Source organism: Gopherus evgoodei, chromosome 6 (genome assembly GCF_007399415.2).
Source record: "Gopherus evgoodei ecotype Sinaloan lineage chromosome 6, rGopEvg1_v1.p, whole genome shotgun sequence".
In the NCBI taxonomy this organism is placed as follows: domain Eukaryota; kingdom Metazoa; phylum Chordata; order Testudines; family Testudinidae; genus Gopherus; species Gopherus evgoodei.
Genome location: NC_044327.1, coordinates 40,637,313 through 40,660,091, shown reverse-complemented (window position 1 = coordinate 40,660,091; position 22,779 = coordinate 40,637,313). Strand labels below are relative to the sequence as shown.

The following is a 22,779-nucleotide window of genomic DNA, read 5'->3' as shown; positions in this document are numbered from 1 at the left end:
TTAGAAAAAACTCTCTTTTTTAAAATTTGTAAACAAAACTCATTTAATGTGGAAATAATGGAGACAAAATAGGTATGGAGCCCTTTAGTGTCACTTTTTACCAACACTTTTCAGAATAAAACCATGCTTTATATAGAGGAGGAAATTAGAGCAAAGCGTCTTCTCTCCAAAGACTTAGACAATATATTTAAAAAAAAAAACTGCAAAAAAAAGTGAAGTGATACCAGTAATAGCAGAAACAGAAATAACATGATATGCTTAGGTAAGGTTACCATTTTATCATCTGAATCCTGTTATGTAAATGAATGTTTACACTCTCCTTGGAATAATGCTAGTTTCACAGATTTATTACAAGGAGGATTTGAGGGCATAGAAAATAAGTGGAACTGTGTATTCTGTTTTGGATTTATTTGCTGTAGCTAACTTTAAATCATCTGATGAGCTAAAATTATAATCACAATACTTGTGTACCTACTTCTCCAAATGGAGTGAAGATTTAAAATATCAGTAAAAAAGTCCTAAACTATTTAAGCTACTTGTGAGAGTCAGATCCAATCTTGCAAATCTTTAGGGTGAAATCCTGACCCCACTGAAGCCAGTGGGAGTTCTGCCATTGACCTTAATGGGACCAGGATTTCATCTTTAGCTTCTAAGGCCATCTATATAGCTGAATGGCTCCTCTTGTGACCATAGCAGTAGCAAAACCAAAATTATTTATTCAGTGCTGTGTGTGCAAAATTGTTTCTTACATACTCTGCCTGTCTGGACTCCAGAGCAGGAATACTGTTAACTCAGATTGTAAACTCGGGGGCAGGGCCTGTTTCTACAGGAATTAGCACAGTGGGAGTACTGGTCCACGACTGGGTCAGCTGGCTGCTACCAGACAACATAGGTAATGATATCTGCCTGGTCCCCTAGGGAGCTGGAAGTCATCACAGCACTATTTGTTTCTCTCTTTGTTGCCTCTTGTGCCCGCCAGACTCGGCAGATGGGAGAGGTTAGTCAGGGACGTGCTGTGGAAAATGGGGGAGAGAGTTCAACTCCCCTCAGCCCCTTTTAAAACAAGGTCACGTTTTTTATCACCGGTGTAATAGATGTTGTCTTTGCTGGACTACATTTCCCATCATGCACAGAACCACATTGTGCCGTTGTTCGCTCGGGTCAAAGAGGAGAATGTAGTCCTCCGCGGGGCGGCAGTTCAGCGCTCCGAGGCCGTAGCCTGATAGTCCCGGTCGAAGCGCGGAAAGCTCTCTTCGGCGTACCCCCTTCCTCGCAGCGTCTCTCGTTTCCAAGGAGATTAGGCGGCGCCTACATAGGAATATCTCTGACTGTAGCGGAGAGTCTTGGGGCCTCAAGAAGTAGCATCTTTTAGGGACTATTTTTGTGCTGAGAGGGAGAGCTGTGCGCAGCGTTACCCCAGGGGGTTGGCAGCAAGGGCGAAGTGGGACTGAGCTGCTGGACGGGACTAGTCCGTGTGTGTGAACGGGAGAGAGGGGAGGCTGAGTGCTTAGGTCTGGGGGGTCAGTACAGTGCAGCAAGTCCTGCAGCTTCAGAGGGACCCACCTGAGGATGGACATAGGACCCCCAGACGTGCTGGAGCGCAAGGGGGCTTTGACTCTGCGCTCTCATTGCGTGCAATATGGGAGACCCACCCTAATGTACCGCTGGTAAGAGGGCACCACTGTCGGTATCCCTGGGTCTGTGAACATATGTGGTACTCAGCAAAATGCCCGAGGGAAAAGACATCCACTCCTCCCTTGTGTACTGCACACCTCCGAGAGATGTGTGTTATGGGTGACCAGAGGGCAAGTGTGAAAAATTGGGACAGGGTGTCGGGGGTAATAGCAGCCTATACAAGAAAAAGCCCCCAAAATCAGGACTGTCCCTATGAAATTAGGATATCTGGTCACCCTAGTGTTATGCTATATATAGGACACCCTGGCAAAAAGTCACTCCTCTGGCTTTTTAGATTATGGTGAGTTTTGGCAAAGTAAGGTGCGTAGATTTTGGCTTTGTCTGCACACAGTGTTCATACTGTGCTTGGGTTAGGACTGTGATTTGTTTGTTCTTTTTGCTAAAATAGTTATAACTATTAAGGCCTTGAGCATGGAGGAGTTATATTGGTATAAAGGAGCCTTAAAGATAAAGCAATACAACTGTTGTATGTAGACAGTTGTTCATTTGTGCCCAAGCTGGTAAATTTTCATGCTTTTTCTTCTTTTCTGATTTTTGTTGTTAAAAATGGATCTTTTTAGGAGCAGTTGGCTTTTTTTAAAAATAGTATTCTAGAACATTGCAATATTTGAATTTATACTCTTAAAAATAGCTATATCAAAATCCTGTGCTGTCAAGGCCAAACTCTCAGTAAGCATATGGGATACTTTAGGACCCAGTGGCTCACCATTTAAATAACTACAGAAATCTAAGGGTGTTATAGATCTGATTCACAGGTGCATGGAGGGGGTGGAATAAACCCTGTGAACGCCTAAGCAGAGGAGAAATAGAAGCAAGATGCACATAGGTTCCCTCAGAACTAATTTGCATAAGACTCCTCTCTTCATCCTGGCTTTCTCACAATAATGACCAGCTCCCCAAAATGAGTAACTAATATGCTAGTAATGAGGCAAGGAAGAAGAAGGGGAAGGAATATGGGGACCCCTAAAATGGGGAAAGAATCAAACTTCAAATGTTTTCAGATTACTAGTATTTTTTAAATGGGCTTAGCTATCTTGCCATGATAAGTGAGTTGTAAATAGCTAAATAGATCTCTATAGAGCGCTAACAATTATGGGCTATATTCTGTCTAGCCCTTAAAGAGGTGTAGCAATTTGCACTCTTCCCTATGTTCCCCCCTCAAGTAGTGTATCACCTTATTACCCACAACTTGGGCATTGCCTACCAGACGCCATAGAGCCCTCAGCTGATTTATACTAAAAGCCCCAATATATATGCATTTGCCATTTTTAGCTGCCGCTGGCTATTTTGCAGATGGTTTTATTATATTATCCACACTCATTCCTGGTCTGCCTGCCTCTCTATCTCTCCATGTTTGTATTATGATTATTTTTAGTGTATGGTGTCAGATTATTTTTGGTTCATGCCTAATTATTTTCACTATGCATACGGGCTCATACGTGTTTAAAATCTGATAAATCTTTGTAGTCCTAATTGTGTCATGAGTAAATTCAGGAGCATTTGTGCCTGTATCCTTTTCCATATATATGTTTTCTGTACTGTGTGGATTTGAGCACAGCACTGTTATTGAAAGCTTTTCTGAAAATCACTGGGATAGTAAATTAAGTCCCTGCCTTGATATTTGTCTGGCAGTTTACTTAGCATTCCCAAAGTTAAGCACTGCAAATGTTTGTGAGAGATTCATCCATGTGTCTGAGATGTGAAATGTACACCTCTACCCTGATATAACACAACCGGATATAACATGAATTTGGATATAACGCAGTAAAGCAGCGCTCTGGGGGGGACGGGCTGTGCACTCTGGTGGATCAAAGCAAGTTCGATATCACACAGTTTCACCTATAATGCGGTAAGATTTTTTAGCTCCTGAGGACAGTGTTATATCGGGGTACAGGTGTATTGTAAGGAGAAAATGTGCTATTTACTACCATTTTTCCATATCTGAAGTAAACCAATTTATAGTAAAACTATTGTAAATGTAATATGTTGAAATCATAAATAGAAGCAGTATGTAAGAAGTATAACTAAAGATGGAATTTTAAATGGAAGAAAAGCTTTAGAAATAAAGAGTTCCCCACCCCCACTTCATGGTAGTGTGGTTCTGCCAATTTCATTATGATTTATGAGCCAAGTAATAATTAAAGGTAAATGGAAAATTTCTAAAGATCCATGTGTGTAAAATCACCAGATACTGAAAACTGCAGTACTCTTGGTCACATCATGTTTGAAAGCAGACAAACCAGAAGCAGAAAGCCATATTGGGCAACAATATAAAATCCCTCTATCCAATACGCGTATAGAGGCCAGATTTTCAAAGAGAAAAAAAAGGGATGCTTATTGTGGCTCATGAAAGGAAAAGAAGAGCCTAAGGATGTTTTCAGTGGGTGGTGCTGAGATGTGCATGGGAAAATGGTGGTTGAGGCTGTCATTTTAAAAAAAGAAATGAAAGCAAAACTGAAAACATCTGCTGGAATGTTTACTGAATCTACCATTCACTCCTCAGTCTCCCTACTTCTGTCTATCTGTCTAAATACTTATATAGCCTCCACCATTAAGTATCTCATTTCCTCACAAAGGTAAAAATCCCAATCATATCTGTCTTGTTTGCCTTCAAGAGGCAGGTTTAGGGTTTTTTAAAATACACAAAAATGAGATTATTATTGCAGGAAAGTGTTGGGAGGAAAGGAGGTGAGGGTTGTGTTTAGTTCTTGAATGTAGTGAGGTTAATAATTCATTTCATCTGACAGTGAGTTCCATAGCTTGAGGCCCGTACTTGTGAAAGCTCTGTCTCCTGAGGCTATTAGGGTTGCCAGGCATCCGGTTTCTGACTGGAATGCCTGGTCGAAAAGGGACCTTAGCTGGCGGTGCAGCAGGAGCCCGGGGCTAAGGCAGGTAATCCCTGCCTGCCCTAGTTCCGCACAGCTCCCAGAAGTGGCTGCCAGGTACCTGCAGCCCCTAGACTCATGGGTGGCCAGGACGGTGCTGCCCCTGCCCCAAGGGCTGGCTCCACAGCTCCCATTGGCCATAACTGCCTATCTTTAAAATTTGCCAGGAGGTGGGAACCCTATTTAGCATTAATTGAAATTATAGAGAGAATATGGGCCAAATTCTGCTTTCAGATACTCTGATGTAACTCCCATTGATTTCCCCATGAACCCTGCACAGGTACAGTAGAACCTCAGAGTTAAGAACACCAGAGTTACAAACTACCAGTCAACCACACACATCATTTTGAACCAGAAATACACAATCAGGCAGCAGTATAGACCCCCGCCCCCAAAAGGCAAATATAGTACAGTACTGTGTTACAATTAAATTACTAAAAACAAAGGGGGGGGGAGCAGCATTCTTCTGCATAGTAAAGTTTCAAAGAGGTATTAAATCAATGTTTAGTTGTAAACTTTTGAAGAACAACCATAACGTTTTGTTCAGAGTTATGAACAACTTCTATTCCCGAGGTGTTTGTAACTGAGGTTCTGCAGTAGGTGGGGTCAAGAATTTAGCTCATAGTCTCTAATGATTTCAGAGTGAGAGGCAAATATATAATATTTTTCAAGTTAAGAGTTCTGATTCACATACAAAAAAACTTGCTTGGAAAAATACACTTTCAGATGTGTGTGCAAAGAGAGGAATTGCACATGCAAAAGCTAATTAGGTATCAAATGCTTTGTGCATGTGTTTGCATGCAAAATCAGGTAAACACAGATGCACTTTGTATTTTCTCTACATGGATCTGCATATGTGAAAATTTGGCCCATAATCTCTTGTTGCTCTGGCAAGGAGTATAACAAAAACATCAGGGAAGGGGATTTCTTACCACTTAATAATTGTATGTATGTGTAATGTCAGATTCTTATCTAAGTAATGCAAAAAATGAAATAAAATAACTAGGTCATAAAAAGATGGGAGTAGCCTTGGATGTGATGTGCAGAAGTATGATAACAAACCTATTTGTTTTGGTGAGTGGTGAGCTAATAAGAAAGCCATCCTGATTCCCAAGTTAAATAAAGCGAAAGGGTTTTGTTCTTCAGAATGCAAATAATGAGAAATCCTTTTATTTTTAGAAATAATTCATCATTTTATCTATCTCGTGGAATTTCTATTATTAAACTGAACTTTAACAAAGTGATTTTTTAAAAATCTAAAATACATTAAAACTATGCTCTGTTACTATGGGTCCACTTTTATTTATTTCGTATAAAATAAGGAAATTGTAATAGTTAGATCAGTTTTTCATTTTAAATAAATTGTTGTAATAGTACCCTAAGCAAGTTAAAGTAACAAATTAGTTAACTACTTAATGTAATCCAATTTTTTTTTATAACTGAAATTCATATTCAGAGCAAAATGATCCAACATTAATTGCTTTGATGTTATTTTGCTATTAGAACATATGCCTCCCAGCTGACAATACAGACTAATCAGGGCATATTGCTCCTCTTTTAATCATACTATGAGAGTTTGTAACTCTCATGCCCAAATCCTACTATCATTTAAAAAAATTAAAAACCTTTTACATCTCAGCTTATTGCATATATCAAAACTAGAAGGTATTCTACATACTACCAGATTGAACGTACTCCTGATTAGAAAGTAGCAACAGCTTAATACAGTGTGTACAATTACATCTTGGAGGGCATAGCTCTTCATCCTGCATAATGTAACCTGATGCCCTTTATGATTGCTACCAAATAAATCAATATATAAACACCAGATATTTATGAAATAACATAGCCTTAAAGGAATACAGGAAAGGAAATGTAAGACATACAAGTAAGGCCACAGTAATGCATCATAAAATATTGAAAAAAGACACATAATAGGAATAATATTACATTACTCAGTGAAATACACACATTGTTCGGTGAACTTGCATAAATCCACAATAACATCAAAGCAATTAAAGATATATTGGATAAGCTTTTGTGGGTAAAAAGCCCCACTACTTCAGATGCATGGAATGAAAATTACAGATACAGGCATAAATATACTGGCACATGAAGAGAAGGGATTTACCTTACAAGTGGAGAACCAGTGTTGACAAGGCCAGTTCAGTCAGGGTGGATGTAGTCCACTCCCAATAATTGATGAGGAGGTGTCAATACCAAGAGAGGAAAAATTGCTTTTGTAGTGAGCCAGCCACTCCCAGTCACTATTCAAGCCCAAATTAACGGTGTTAAGCTTGCAAATGAATTGTAGCTCTGCAGTTTCTCTTTGAAGTCTGTTTTCGAAGGGTTTTTTTGGTTGTTGTTGAAAGATGGATACTTTTTAAATTTTGTTATTGAATGTCCAGGGAAATTGAAGTGTTCTCCTACTGGCTTTTGTATGTTACCATTCCGGATGTCTGATTTGTGTCCATTTATCCTTTTATGTAGAGACTATCTGGTTTGGCCAATGTAAATGGTAGAGGGGCATTGCTGGTACATGATGGCATATATCACATTAATAGATGTGCAAGTGAATAAGCTCCTGATGGTGTGGCTGATGTGGTTGGGTCCTCTGATGGTGTTCTTAGATATGAGGATAGAGTAGGCAATTGGGTTTATTACAGGGATTGGTTCCTGGGTTAGTGTTTCTGTGGTGTGTGTAGTTGCTGGTGAGTATTTACTTCAGGTTGAGAGGCTGTCTGTAAGCAAGAACTGGCCTGACTCCCAAGGTCTGTGAGAGTGAGAGATCGTTTTCCAGGATAGGTTGTAGATTGTTGATGATGTGCTGGAGAGGTTTTAGCTGGCGGCTGTACGTGATGGCTAGTGGTGTTCTGTTATTTTCCTTGTTGGGTCTGTCCCATAGTAGGTGACTTCTGGGTACCTGTCTTGCTCTGTCAATCTGTTTCCTCACTTTCCCAGGTGGGTATTGTAGTTTTAAGAATGCTTGTTAAAGATCTTGTAGGTGTTTGTCTCTATCTGAGGGATTGGAGCAAATGTTATATCTTAGAGCTTGGCTGTAGACAGTGAATCGTGTGATGTGTCCTGGATGGAAGCTGGAGGCATATAGGTAAGTATAGCGGTCAGTAGGTTTCTGGTATAGGGTGGTGTTTATGTAACCATCACTTATTTACACTGTAGTGTCCAGGAAGTGGATCTCTTGTGTGGACTGGTCCAGGCTGAGGGTTGATGGTGGGGTGGAAATTGTTGAAATCCAGGTGGAATTCTTCAAAGGCCTCTTTCTCGTGGGTCTATATGATGAAGATGTCATCAATGTAGTGCAAGTAAAGGAGGGGCACTAGGGGACGAGACCTGAGGAAGTGTTGTTCTAAGTCACCCATAAACATGTTGGCGTACTGTGGGGCCAGGTGGGTACCCATAGCAGTGTCGCTGACTTGAAGATATAAGTTGTCCCCAAATCTGAAATGGTTGTGTGTGAGGACAAAGTCACAAAGCTCAGCCACCAGGTGTGCCATGGCCTCATCAGGGATACTGTTCCTGACAGCTTGTAGTCCATCCTTGTGTGCAATATTGGTGTAAAGAGCTTCTACATCCATAGTGGCCAGAACGGTGTTTTCAGGAAGATCACCAATGCATTGTAGTTTCCTTGGAGAAGTTGGTGGTGTCTTGAAGATAGCTAGGTGTCTTAATAGCATAGGATCTGAGGAAAGAGTCCAAATAGCCAGATAATCCTGCTTTAAGAGTGCCAGTGCCTGAGATGATTGGGGGAGGGAGGAGGCGGGATTTCCAGATTTATGGCTCTTGGATAGCAGATAGAATACTCCTGGTCAGTGCTCTGGGGGTGAGTCTGTGTAGATTTGTTCTTGTGCTATAGCAGGGAGTTTCTTGAGCAGATGGTGTAGTTTCTTTTGGTACTCCTCAGTGGGACCAGAGGATAGTGGCCTGTAGAATGTGGTGTTAACATCTTTACTCTCAAAAATAGTGTCATGGGATCTTTAATGATTATGAGTGACCAGGTTGCCTTGGTTTTACAACATGTCTCCTTTACAATTGGTCCTGGTTCATGGCTAGGGTTCCTAGGTACTATGATAATACAAATAATAATGTGTCTGAAAGATGAGGTAATACATGAAAGAAAACTCCCCTGATTTGCTACTTACTTTCTCTTTGAACTTTTCTATTCTATTCTTTTCTAACTGTAACATTCAAATGCTTTTGAGTTACCTAGGAAGTCTTGTTACCAGGACGAAGCCAAGTTTTCCTTAGCTGAAAAATCTCCTATTGATTTCAATGAGTTTTTCTCAATTCATGTTTTCAGAATTTTGCCCTGCTAAAATGTGATCATCCCCACACACGAAAGGACAGGAAATCTTGCAAGTGTAGATTTTACCATAGTATTTATAGGATTTCATGTTTTCAGTCCAGTAAAAATAATTGTGAAGTCAAGTCTAGAAAATTAGAAGATTGGCTTAAAAATCTTGAAAATTTTCAAAAATAAAAATTTTGGGGTTCTTTTTCTTTGTCTTCAGGTTTCTGAGCCTTAGAGTACACTCAGCTCATGCTTTCATGCATTTCTTTGCAACCATGAGGATTAGAACACTCTTTTCTATGAAAGCTGAGACCCCAGTATAATCACTTGATTCCAGGGATTAGGGCTTTAAAGAAACACTAAATATCAGGAGACTTGGCTACAATGACATGTCAGTTTGAAAGTCCCTGTTTTCTCCTTTTGACAAGTGGAAATGTTGGTGGACCAAGTATTATACAGTATCAGGATAACAATGATCACTAGAGTTAAGATTGCATAAAGTTTTCTATTTTATTCCCACTGTTTTCAGCTGCATTTTATTTCTGAAATATTCAATTCTACACTTGGTCTCTGCCCAAAGATAATTTATTTATTTTGATGGAAAACCAGCTCAAACATTTTTGACCATGGGTAGGGTTGCCAGCTTTCTAATTGCACAAAACTGAACATCCATGCCCCACTCCTTCCCCGAGGCTCCACCCCTCCCTGTCACTTCCCCAAGGCTCTGCCCCTGCTCACTCCATCCCCATCCCTTTGTTGCTTGCTCTCCCCAACCTTGACTCACTCGCTCATTTTCACTGGGCTGGGGCAGGGGGTTTGGGTGCGGGCATTGACTGGAGGTGTGGGCTCTGGAGATGGGGTTTGGGTTGCAGGAGGGGACTCCAGGCTGGGGTTGAGGGGTTCAGAGTGCAGGAGGGGACCCTGGGCTGGGGCACAGGTTTGGGGCGTGGGTGGGGGTACATGGTGTGGGCTTCGAGAGGGAGTTTGGGTGTGGGAGGGGGCTCAGGGCTGAGACAGGGAATTGGGATGCAGGAAGAGTTTTGGGGTGTGAGCTCCGGGTGGTGCTCACCTCGAGTGGCTACCTGCAAGAGGCGACATGTCTCTTGGCTCCTAAGTGGAGGCACAGCCAGGCGACTCTGCCCACTGTCTCTGCTCGCAGGTGCTGCCCCTGCAATTCCCATTGGCCACGGTTCCCAACCAAGGGGAGCTGCGGAGCTGGCACTCAGGGTGAGGCGGGGGCAGTGCACAGACCCCTGTGGCCTTTCCTCTACCTGAGAGATGAGGGACATGTCGCCACTTCTGGGGAGCCATGCGGAGCTAGGTAGGAAGCCTGTCAGCCCCACTCCTACTGGATTTTTAATGGCCTGGTAAGCAATGCTGACTGGAGCTGCCAGGCTCCCTTTTCGACCAGACGTTTCAGTTGAAAACTGGGTGGTGGGGAAACTCTGTTTCTGTTATCCAAAATTTGTGCAGCGTTTTCTTGTTTTAAGATGCTCTTCAGTTGAAAATGCTGGGGGACTAGAGGGTGCAATTTTCAGTGCACTCCTTGTTTAAAACAAAGGTGTATATAAAAGGAAGAGTTTTGCTACACATGTATGGGTGGGTAATTTACCTGTACAGTGGAAAATCTAGTCAAATATATTCCTGAAAATTTACAGGGCCATTTGAGGTCTCTGTAAGGTGCATAAAAATTGAGAGCAGAGTTCCAGATTGCATGTGTAGCCTTAACTTTGTCATTCTGCATGATTTAACCCTTAAAAGTCCCAATCTTAATGTTTTATCATATTATTATAATGGAAATAACAGTTAATTCAGCTCGTTGTATGACAGTGGTCTCCAACCTTTTTATACCAAAGATTTGAATTTAAGAGCAGCCCAGGATCTACCCTGCCTCTTCCCTGAGGCCCTGCCTCGCTAACACCATCCCCCCCCCAGTCACTCGCTCTCCCCCGCCCTCACTCACTTTCACTGGGCTGGGGCAGAGGGTTGGGGTTCGGGAGGAGGTGCAGACTCTGGGCTGGGGCAGAGGGGTTCACAGTGTGGGAGGGGACTCCAGGCTGAGCCTGGGGCAGGGGTTTGGAGTGCAGAAAGGAGTGAGGGATGCAAGCTCTGGGAGGGAGTTTGGGTGCAGGAGGGAGCTCCGGGATGGGGCAGAGTGTTGGGGTACAGGAGGGGGTATGAGGTTCTGGCTCTGGAAGGGGGCTTAGGGCTGGGCAGGGATTTGGGGTGCAGGAGGGGGTTTGAGGTGCAGGAGGGGGTATGGGGTGCTGGCTCTGGGAGGGGGGTTGGGGTGCATGCTTCCTCCAGGCAGCATTTACTTCAGGCAGCTCTCAGTTGGCGGCATAGTGGGGGGCTTAGGCAGGCTCCCTGCCTACCCCCGGCTCCCTGCCACTCTCGTAAGGGGCCAACGTGCCCCTGTGGCCACTGGGGGGGGCATGTGGCTCCGTGCACTGCCCCTCTCTGCAGGCACCACTCCCTCAGCTCCCATTGGCCACCATTCCCCGTTCTCGGCCAGTGGGAGCTGCGGGGTGGTGTTTGCAGACAGGAACAGCATGCAGAAACTCCTGGCCTCCCCCCGCACAGCCATGGGAGCAGCGTGAGGCCAGAGCAGACAGGGAGCCTGCCTTAGCAGCAGCCCCGCTACACCGCCAGAGACTGCAATCAATCTGGAGACTCTCCAGGATCGACCAGTCGATTGCGATCGACCAGTTAGTGACCATTGTTCTATATAAACCAGAACCTGTGTACCAGATAAAATGCTAAAGAAGAAGTTTGCCTTTTTTGTTTTGTTTTCTTGTTATGCTTTTAGATCAGTGGTTTTCAACCTTTTTTAATTTAAAAAATTTCAAACGAAGGTGCAGACCCATTGGAAATCTTAGATATAGTCTACAGACCCCCACAAGTCCCTGGACCACAGGTTGAAAGCCATTGTTCTATGGTAATGACAAACTTTTGCAGACGTCTTTTAGGCATAGTCTGCATACCCTCAAGGCGTCCATCGACTACAGATTGAAAACCACTATTTTAGATGTTAGATTTTAAAAAGAAATACAGAAAGAAATGCTCAGAAATCCCTGAATTAAAAAACGACAACTATAGGACCAGATCAAATTTATATTGAAGTACGAGTGTGGGATTGTTTCCACTAAATCTATTGGAAGTTGGATCAAGACCATAACATTAAAAAAAATTATACCAAGGGTCTCACCTAAAGTAACAAAAGGAAGGATTTCAAAATTTGGTCTGCCTCTCCCTTTATCCCATTGTTCTTAGGCTTGAATATATATGCTGGTTATTGTTGTTTATGTATTTATACAGAGCCATGCTTTAAGGACATGTATGAAAGCAAGATCCCTTTCCTGAAGAACTTAGAATTATCATCACACAATTCTGTAAACACCATGCAATAGCTAGCCACAAAAGAGAAAGTTGTTTGTTTTGTTTTTGTTTTGTTAAAATCAGACCCTTGAACATTGACATTGTTGGGTTTTTTTAATACAAAAAAAAAAGTTAAAATGACAATTTGACCTTCAGCTTGGACTTCCACAGAACAGCTTGTGAGAGGCATGTGTGGACCATCTGTCTTGTCTCTTTGAAAAGAAAGAATCCATGCTAGTAAAAGAATCCTTTAGTAGCAAAGCTTGAAAACAACTCATGAGTCCACAGCCATTAAAAGGGAGACAAACATTCAAATAGAGTTCTGTAGTGTACTCCCATAAGAATGTAGGTAGTGACATTTTTCCAATTAAATAAACATTTGTTGGACAGGAATACTTTGCTACTGTCTGTCTCTAAAGCTCTTTTGCATATAGAGAGATTATTTTAAAAGCTGTAAGCAACATTAATTTCCCACCCAAAATATCTTACCCTGATTTGTATAATTGTTTTTAATGTTATGGCAGTGCCTGCAGGCCCCAATCAGGTTCAGGATCCCATCACAGTAGGCCCTGTAAAAACACATAGGGCTTGTCTACGTGTAGCAGCAATGTGCACTACAGGGATGTGATTTCTAAAACATACTAAGATGTTGCACACTAATTAGTCCATGTAGACCCTGCTGTTGCACACTAAAAGTTTCCTAATGCACTTAAACGTAGTGCTGTTTGAAACAGTACTATATTTAAGTGTGGGAGAGAATGTTTAGTGTGCACCAGAAGTGTCTACACAGAGAATTAGTGCACAGCACATTAGTGCGCTTCAGAAATTACATCCCTGTAGTGAGCATTGCTGCTCCGTGTAGGCATGGATGGACTCAGAGGATGGTTTGGGATAGCTGTTCCTCCTCATTAAAGCTCTTAGAGTTTCGCAGGCCTCAGTTCTCTCCATCACATTATTCAACATCTATATAAAGCTAGTGAGAGAGCAACTGTGAGAACACATTTTAAAATGCCATCAATATACGGATGATATCGAGATCTAAATCTCCTTAACATCAGCTAAATTCTCTCACATGCACACAGTGAAATCCTGGCTTTGTTTAAGTCAATGGCAAAACACCCATTGACTTCAATAGGATCAGGATTTCACCCACACCAATTTAATCTATTTCTCTCGCCAGGGAAGGAAAGGTGGGGGATGAGGGGAGGATATGTTTAGGGTTTTCATCCATTTTTGCACTTTGCTGCTGTTGTTCAAAGTTGTCTTTTTGTAATTTACAGTTATCCCTTAGCAGTTCTGTTGATTATATGTATCCAAAAGGTGTCTTGTTAGTGTAGTGTCCCTGCATAATCCTTTTCTGTGTGGCTAAAATGACAGTAAGGTGAAGACTAGCAGTTATATTCCTCCCCCATCTAGAAGAGTTTTCTAGGAATAGATAATGTATTCAATAATAAATCCAAGTATCCATTGAACGTTTTATACTTCTGAATGCTAGTTCCTGGCACAAAAATTAAATTCTCTCCATCATTTGAAACCGTGAAGAACTTTTTATAGAGTGCTGTATTGGCTGAACCTTTATAGGTGCTCTTCAGGATGTAAATAAAAATGGATTTTTGATGACAGTGCTTGGCACATAACATTCTGTCTTTGTGACTGAAAATCTCTTCTAATGTATCATACTCACCAGTCTCAGAGGAGCAAACAGAATCCATTTAGACTAGGTATGGAAATTCAGTCTCAGATTTAATTGTTTGCTAATAAATTATTTTAAAGGCATGAGCAGGAGGGAATTGGATACTTGTCTGACACTGGCTTTGCCTTAGCTAGTGAGTGCTTTTCACCAGCAGGCAGCTTGAGTTCCTTGTCCGGTGTAAACAGATTAGTATGTAATGCAGGATTATTTGTATAATTTGCATAGTGTTTATTTCACTAAATATAGAAGCTTTCTGATTTAAATGTTAATTGTTTTATCAAAAGAGACCTTGACCTAAAATTACATTATTCTTTTTTCATGTAATTTTGGATTCTTATAACAGTTTTTCAAAGGGGAAAAGGGGTAGTGATAGGTTAGCTGATATGCTGTAGTTTTGTTGATGTAAAACTTCAGTCAACATGTCTATTGCTTTCCTAGTTTCTTTCTGTTAGATTTTTTCTTTAATTTTTTCCATTTAATTATATTTAATATTACTATTAAGTATATTATTTTCAGTGGTAAATCTCACTCTTTACCTCTAGTTGCAATAAGATACTATTGCAACCAACAACTACACCATTGATTGTAATAGTAGCATAAAAGAATGGGTGGTACAGTAGAGCCAAGCCTATGATATGCATACATGTGGAGAATTTCACTATATCCAGTGAAGTTTTGATTTCCAAACAAGAGATCATGATTACATTTGTCGTCTCACAAATATAAACTTTTTTTTAAAGGCACCAAAACAGAGAGGCTGAACCTAAAGATTATGATATAAATGAAGTTCCTTTGGGTTCAAAGAATCTATGTCAATCTACCTACTCAAGATTTGGAACTATGGATGGGGTAAATATTTTTTCTTTGTTTTAGCTCAAATTATTCAATATTGTTTATGTGTTTATCATTCGGGCTTGATTCTGGTTTTGGAGGCATGTTTTGAATTGGCCTCCAGCATGAACCTATTGGACAAACATAATAAAAGAATATTTAAATTCCATACCACTAAATTAACATTTCTTTTCCTTTTCTAAAGGCTACCTTCCTGGTTCCCTCTACGATGTTTTTAGTGTTTTTCAAAGTCAGTCATGTTAGACTTCTTTCCCACCCTTCTGCTTTTGTACCCTTCATGATTACTTATTGTTAAATTAAAAATAAGGAAAACAGAGTAAGAAAAATGAAAAAATGCTTATTTACAAATCTAACAAAATTATGGGATGCATACAGGCATAAAAAGAAGCTAAATTTTCAGAACTATATATTATAATACAGCAAATATTGCTTTAAAATATGTGGACCAGAATGTCTGTTGGCTTTAAAGGGGTTTAGTTCAGTTAAAATAATCAAGAATGGACCTATGCCCATCTACACCAGTTAAGGATCTGGCACAGACAAAATAAAACTAAAATCAATTTCCTTCAGCAGTAAACAAAAATTTTTCTTTAATGAAATCCTATACTTAGATGTAACTTCATTAGTGCTTCCTTCTCCAGAAACCTTTAGTCAACCGTACCACCACTTCTAGGACAGGAGTCTAGTTAGTGTAGTTAATACTCTTGTCATAAACAGATGTTTAAGGGTTAATGTCTCTTTTACCTGTAAAGGGTTAAGAAGCTCAATAAACCTGGCTGACACCTGACCAGAGGACCAATAGGGGGACAAGATACTTTCAAATCTTGGTGGAAGGAAGTCTTTGTTTGTGCTTTTTGTTTTGTTCGTTGTTCGCTCTTGGGACTAAGAGGGACCAGACGTACATCCAGGCTCTCCAAATCTTTCTGAATCAGTCTTTCATATTTCAAAATTGTAAGTAACAGCCAGGCAAGACGGATTAGTCTTACGTTTGTTTTCTCAACCTGTGAATGTTTCTTTTTGCTGGAAGGATTTTTACCTAGGTTTGCTGTAACTTTGAATCTAAGGCTGGGGGGGTGTCCCTCTGGTCTATATGAATCCAAGTACCCTGTAAAGCATTTTCCATCCTGATTTTACAGAGATAATTTTTACCTTTTCTTTCTTTAATTAAAAACTTTTTTTTATGAATCTGATTGATTTTTCTTGTTTTGAGATCCAAGGGGATTGGGTCTGAACTCACCAGGGACTGGTGGGGGGAAAAGAGTGGGGATGGTTAATTCCTCCTTGTTTTAAGATCCAAGGAGTTTAAATCTGTGTTCACCAGGGAATTGGTGAAGTCCCTCAAGGCAGCCGAGGGAGGGGAAAGTTTTTGGGGGGACAGGTAGTGCCCCAAACTAAAATTTCTGTGTGGTGGCAGTGTTACTAGATCTAAGCTAGTAATTAAGCTTAGAAGTGTTCATGCAGGTCCCCACTTTGTACTCTAAAGTTCAAAGTGGGAAAAAAACCTTGACAACCCTCTTCTTCAGAACATCTTTATTACTATTATTTGTTGTTGTTATTATGAGTTAGTCTTCCAAGTTTAGATCCTCCTCTCAGCCCTCAATTCACAAGCCTGGCATCTACCTTCTCTCTCAGTCTGCACACTCACAGTGATGAACTTCAGATTTCACTAACAGACCAAACTCCAAAATTAAACTGCATACTTTGTTATCCAAGATATGCAGTGATGCATATTCAGTACAAGAACTCCAGCAATGAAGTGTGGAATGTGTAGCTGATCACATGACATCATAACAATTAACTACAAGGCTGTGGTAGTGGTATGAAATATTAATTTAATTGTACTTGATAATATCTGTGTTATTTGGGGTGAGTGAAATTTAGAATGTCATTTGTAAGGTTCTTGGGAGGCTACGGGCTTACTCAGGGTTCTCTGCAAGAACGAGGCCCACACACCCTGTGAGTTATTGGCTTTAATGAAGGCAAAGTGACACATCCACAACGAGGACTTCTGGCGTTGCTTTCACAGAGGCGGGGAACCCAGCGCACCGAAGCTCGGCCTGGTATGGAGTCCAAAAGCGGGGCCGAGAGCATACAGCTATATATACAAAACACAGAAGCAACTCATACATATGCAAATAGGGCCTTTCCACGGCTCTGTTCGTCCCTTGGCCAAAGGCCAGGGATTTTCCACAGGCGGTGTACGCCCTTTGGCCCAGGGTCATACAAACTGACTCTAATCAGTTAGAAGCGGGCTATAACTGGCTTGCCGTGTCCTACAGTGACCGGCCGCTTAGTAAGCAGGGGCTTTCCACAGGCTATCGAGAAAGTGAAAATACCCTAGCTAGGCCGTTACACAATCTTCCGCAGTTCCCTACACTTTGGTTTTAAATTCTTGGGTTTTACAAATGGCATGGTAGATATGTATATTGTTGTCAGTACCCTAATTTTTAAAAAAAGCAAAGTTTTTTGGGAGGTTGGGCGTTGAAATATAACGAGTGGAAACAAATTACAGTTACAGAAGGAGCCATAATTTTTCTTTTCTGACTTCTGTGTGTTTAAAAATCCAATCCTGCTCATGTTGAAATAAATGGCAAAACTCCTATAGACTTCAATGAGAGCAGGAACAGATCGTAAATTCTCAATCTTTATGTTGCAATAATATGTTTGAATTTATTTATGCCATCTTCACTTAGATTTTTATATAATTTTTAGTGTTGGTATAATGTCTTTAAAGCAGGAGAATAGCTTAGAAATATGTCTCAAAAGTAGCAATACGCCTATAATAAGTTTAAAATTCTCTTGTAGAGGGAGCCAGATTCTTTGTTGTCCTGCATATGGGGCAATCATTTATACCGCTGCAAAATGGGTGCAAAATACTAACCATCGATACCGTTTTTCACTCACTGTGCACTAAGTGCAAGGCAGCAGTTAGTTGGGCCCAGGGTAACTTGCAATGGTAGTTACCTTTTACTGAGAATTCTCTTTTAGGTATCAGGATTGTTATCATCTTACCCCATCAATGCCATCAAAAGCCTGCCTGTTAGGAACCAACTGTATGATGTACCAACTGTCGAAGAGCTTAGCCTAGCCATGGATGGACTCCCCAATGGAAAGGCCCCTAGAAAAACTGAATACCCTCAGAGGTGATAAAATGCGGAAAACTTATTCTACTGCAACATTTTCATGATTTGCTCTACCTGTGCTGGAAAGAAGGTGAAATTCCACAAGAAATGAGAAACGACATCATCACTCTCTATGAAAAAAAGGGAGACAGGAGTGACTGTAACAACTATCATGGGATTTCCCTTCTTAGCATTATGGAAAAAGCCTTTGTCCGAGTTGTCCTGGACAGACTTCAGACCCTTGCAGACAGAGTCTATCCCAAATCACAGTGCAGTTTCAGAGCTAAAAGGTCTATTATTGACATAATCTTCCCAGTGCGACAACTATAAGAGAAATGCAGAAAACAAAAAAAGCCCCTTTACGTGGCCTTCACTGATCTCACAAAGACTTTTGACCTTGTCAGTAGAAGCAGACTATTTGCATTTCTGGAAAAGACTGGATGCCCCCCAAAGTCCTTAAGCATGATTTGATCCTTACATGAAAACATGTAGGGCACAATTCAATCCAACAGCTCAGTCTCTGAGGCTTTCCAGATTTGTAGCAGAGTTAAGCAAGGCTATGTACTTGCCCCAACTCTGTGATCATCTTCTCCTTGCTATTGAAACAAGGTTTCAACTGAAGGAATCTACTTGCACACAAGATCTGATGGGAGAGCTATTCAATTTTACATGACTCAGATCTAAAACCAAGACTCGGGAGGCCCTTGTCCAACACCTCCTCTTTGCTGATGACACAGCAGTGACAACCCACAAAGAAGCTCATCTCCAGAACCTTATGGACAGTTTTTCCAAAGCCTGCCAAGATTTTGGGCTTACCATAAGCCTAAAAGAGATGAACATAATGTGCCAAGAAGTTGAAGAAGCACTCTCCTGCAATATCAACAACTATGAAGTTGAAGTGGTGAACGCGTCCACACATCTGGGATCCACTATTGCAGTCAATCTTTCACTTGAAATGGAACTCAACATCTGCATTGGAAGAGCTGCCACAACAATGTCTACACTGAGCAAGAGGGTATGGCAAAAGAACAAACTGACAGAATGCACAAAGATCTGTGTATTGTGCATGTGTTATCAGCACACATTTGTATGGGAGCAAGACATGGACTTTACTCTCATCAGGAAAAGAGGCTCAAATGCTTTCATATGCGTTGCCTTCATTGAATCTTTGGAATCTTCTGGAGGGACAGAGTTACCGACACTGAGGTGCTCAAGCAGGCCAGCATGCAAACAGTCCTCAAACAGAGATGCTTCTGCTGGCTTGGGCATATGTGCCAAATTAAATGATGGATGCATCCCAAAGGACATTCTTTGCGGTGAATTGGGATCTGGAAAAGACCCAAAGGATGCCCAAAATTGCATTTCAAGGATGTGTGCAAGCGAGACCTTAAAGAAATGGACATGGATGTGGACAACTGGGAAGATCACACTTAAGACTGCAGCCTTTGGAAACAGAGTTTAACAAAGGTCTCCGGAGTTATGAGACGAAGCCGGCCGGCTTAGCAAAGGAGAAAAGAGCTTGCAGAAGGCAGAGCGCAAAGTGTCAAAACATCACCTTTAAATGTGACAGAGGTGGCAGAGATTGTCTCTCTCGAGTGGGTCTCTTCAGCCACAGCTGCCACTGCCATAAAATCAACTGATAAAATTATTTCTCTCTCAGGGGTGCATACCCATTGTCTCTCAAGATTGAAGGATGCCTACTACTAATCCTATTTAAACCTGGACATTCCCAAATACTAAATATGAGTCAGTTAAATATGGTATTATCCTTCATCATGAATCATTAAACATCTTATCACTCCTGCCTATTAATAAAGAATATATTCATAAGTACAGTAAATATGGTAAAAATGTGATGACCAAGCCTATTTGTTTCCAGCTTCTTCATTTATTCAAAACTGAGCAGTCTCTGGAGAAATTATGTGGAAGCTGACTGAAATTTCATTGGAACTGGGTCCTGTCAATCCTATTGGATCAGTAAAATCCTCATCTGCAATGGAATTATTTAAATTTCCATGCAGTGGAAAGGCATGAAAAGTTACAGAAGTACAATACTTATAGCAATGCACTGTTTTCATTTTGAGGAAGTCTTCCCATGTACCACACATTTCCTGTTAATCAAATTCCAGTAAAAGTGCTGTAATTTTAAAAAGAAAAAACCCTACTGTTACATTCCACCAGGACCAGAGTTTCTTTTTCTAGTTTTTCTACAACAGTAGAAAATTTCTATGAACTAAACAGTGTGGTACAACACTTATTGTAGACTTGTGTGCAGTGTCTATATGCACTGGACTTTTTTTTTAGTTGTGAATGCTGACTGTTTTATAGGGTGTTTTGCCTTGGGGAGACGTGTCTTTCTTTTACACTTAATTTGATATACTGCTAGCCATCCTAGGTTTTGATTTGGTAGTTAAGAGAGCAAAAAACAATTTTAAACCTCTTTCTGCCAGCTGTACTAGAAAGTATCTTATGGTGAATTGCATTGTATATGACTTTATTAATTCCACTGTAGTTCAAGAAGTGGTAATTTCTTCACCTCCTGCAAGGGAACAACTTAAATTTATATAACTGTAGATTAGAAAAACATGAATGTTGTAGAGCAGTTCTCTGTAACCCAAGGGGGTGCACAAATACATTTTTGTCAGCGGGTTAAGAGGTGTATTTTAACATATATTTGGTTGGTGTTTTAGTTGGAGATAGCACAGTGCTCAGTGGCGGTAACTGTGTCAAGTGTGTGCCATGGCAACCAAAATAATTTCACCCTTCTGGGGGGAGGGAGGGTGTCCATTAAAACACTTCCTTATAGTTTAAAAAGCAGCAAACCTTATGATCCCAACTAAACAAAACGATGCTATAATTACCAGTGTTGCAATAACACATACTTCTGTCTGCATTCGTCTACGCAAATGCTGCTAGATTGCACTCCTTGTCAATAGATGGGGACAGAATATTTGAGATTTTGATGACATTCTTATTGCACATTTAAGAAGCTGGCCATTACAAATGTCTTCACATATTCCAGGCCAAATCCTTGCCCCATTGATTTCAACCGACAAAACTTCCACAGACCTCATTGGAGCCAGGATTTCAACAGCTGTCTCTCCTGTTTCATACTGGAAGTTTCTTGCACCACCATCCAGAAAATGGTTGAGACCATCTGGATCTCCTGACAACATAGGCTCAGCTACTCCCTTTTCCTTTTCATGATGGGCACCCAGGTGCCCCTTCTCCACTGTAGTTCTCCCCTGAAATGGGGTCAAATAGGCTTGGCATTTGGAAGAGCATGGATATGGATGTCTCCTTCCTCTTCTAATTCTCAAGCATTGCTTTCTATGCTCATCACACCAAGCTCCTGATGACCTACTCCTTCCATGTCAGCTTCCAAAAAAGTCTCCGGAGTAATGTGAGCTTAGCCCTTTCCTCTCATATTCCATATCTGGGCAGAAATATGAGTCCAACCCCACTCTTTCATCTAGCACTATGCACAGCAGTCCCTAAGTAGCTGAAGCTGATACTTGCCATAGGCAAAGATCTTCCCCCCAACAGAAAAAACAGGCACCACTTACCCCTGCAGCAGGAAAACAGAACTATGAGTATGGCTGTATGGAATTTCTAAATGCAGCATGCTTGGCTTTTAAAGAAAGAGCTGCTTAGAAAATGAAAAAGAGAAACAATCACACCTTTCCTTTCAGTATCTCTAAGAGGAGGGGTTTTCTATTCAGGGAGGAGTGAAACTGAAGTGTTCACACTGGGTATAGAAGAACTTGAAGAAATAAAATTAACAGTTACTAAGTTTTAGCTTAAATTAATCATGTGAGACTCTAAAGAGAACATTATATAGAAGGTGCAGTTGAGAGGAATACTCTCTTGATGAAGGCTGTGTGAAAGCACAACGTAATAAGCATTTTAAGACTCTGCATTAAGTGTTAGAATATATTTTACTTCCATATCACAACTAAGTTGTATTTTTCATGGTAGATACACAACATCTGATGTATGTATTCCAGTGATAATGTTAATGGAATCTGTTTGTTTCCCTACTAATGATGCTGAGACTAGGCCAAGGTATTGATTTTAGATGCGATAGGCCATTATCAAGGCATACATTTCCATTAACAATTTCACTGTGGTATCATACTTCAAAGTAGTACATGAGGTTAAAAAGTTCCACATGCTGAACAGACATTGGTTTGCTGATTGAATATAGCAATGACCAGGCAGAATTGTATAATGTGCATTATTACTTCTAACTATTGAATTAAACAATGAATTTTAAAGAAATAAACTTGAAATTTCATTTAAGATGCTGTCATTTTATTTAATAGATGTTCGTGCAAATATCAGTACAGCTGAACACACTATGTAAAGAATGCATTATCACTGAACATTTTCCCTATGTTTTAGCCAATTACAAATGAAACTGGGAATACAAGTACAATTTCTCTGTATTTTTATTGAACTACTGAGAGCTGATTAAGATGAGATTTTAGACATTTTTCTGCACTTTTATGAACAATATGGTGGTGTATTTTACTTTTTTATGTTTGTTATAAGGTCATCTATTCATGTAGCCGGTTTGAATGAAATCTCATTTGGTAAAATGTGAGAGAGGGTTTTCTTAAAGTGTTGTGGTGGGGCAAGGCCAGATGGCTACAGTAAAGTAGTGAGGAACAGGTATGTTAGCCCCAGGCTAAACAAATCCCTGGTACCATGGTAACCAAATGGCAGCGGCTCCAGGTTAATCAAGACACCTGGGGCCAATTAAGATCCTTCTAGAAGGCAGTGGAGATAGCTACATTGATTGGGACACCTGAAGCCAATCAAGGGCTGGCTGGAACTAGTTAA

At 40.8% G+C, this 22,779-nt stretch overlaps 1 protein-coding gene across 1 annotated transcript in view; it reads left to right on the top strand.

Moving 5' to 3' along the window:
• The first annotated feature begins 1,175 nt into the window (after positions 1–1,175).
• C6H9orf135 (chromosome 6 C9orf135 homolog) overlaps positions 1,176–22,779 on the top strand; it is a 52,709-nt gene continuing 31,105 nt past the window's right edge. Inside the window, exons 1-2 of the mRNA XM_030566767.1 lie at positions 1,176–1,667; positions 14,701–14,809. Of these exons, the coding sequence (XP_030422627.1) occupies positions 1,570–1,667; positions 14,701–14,809 (207 nt within the window). The 5' untranslated portion in view covers positions 1,176–1,569. The remainder of the gene's footprint in view (positions 1,668–14,700; positions 14,810–22,779) is intronic.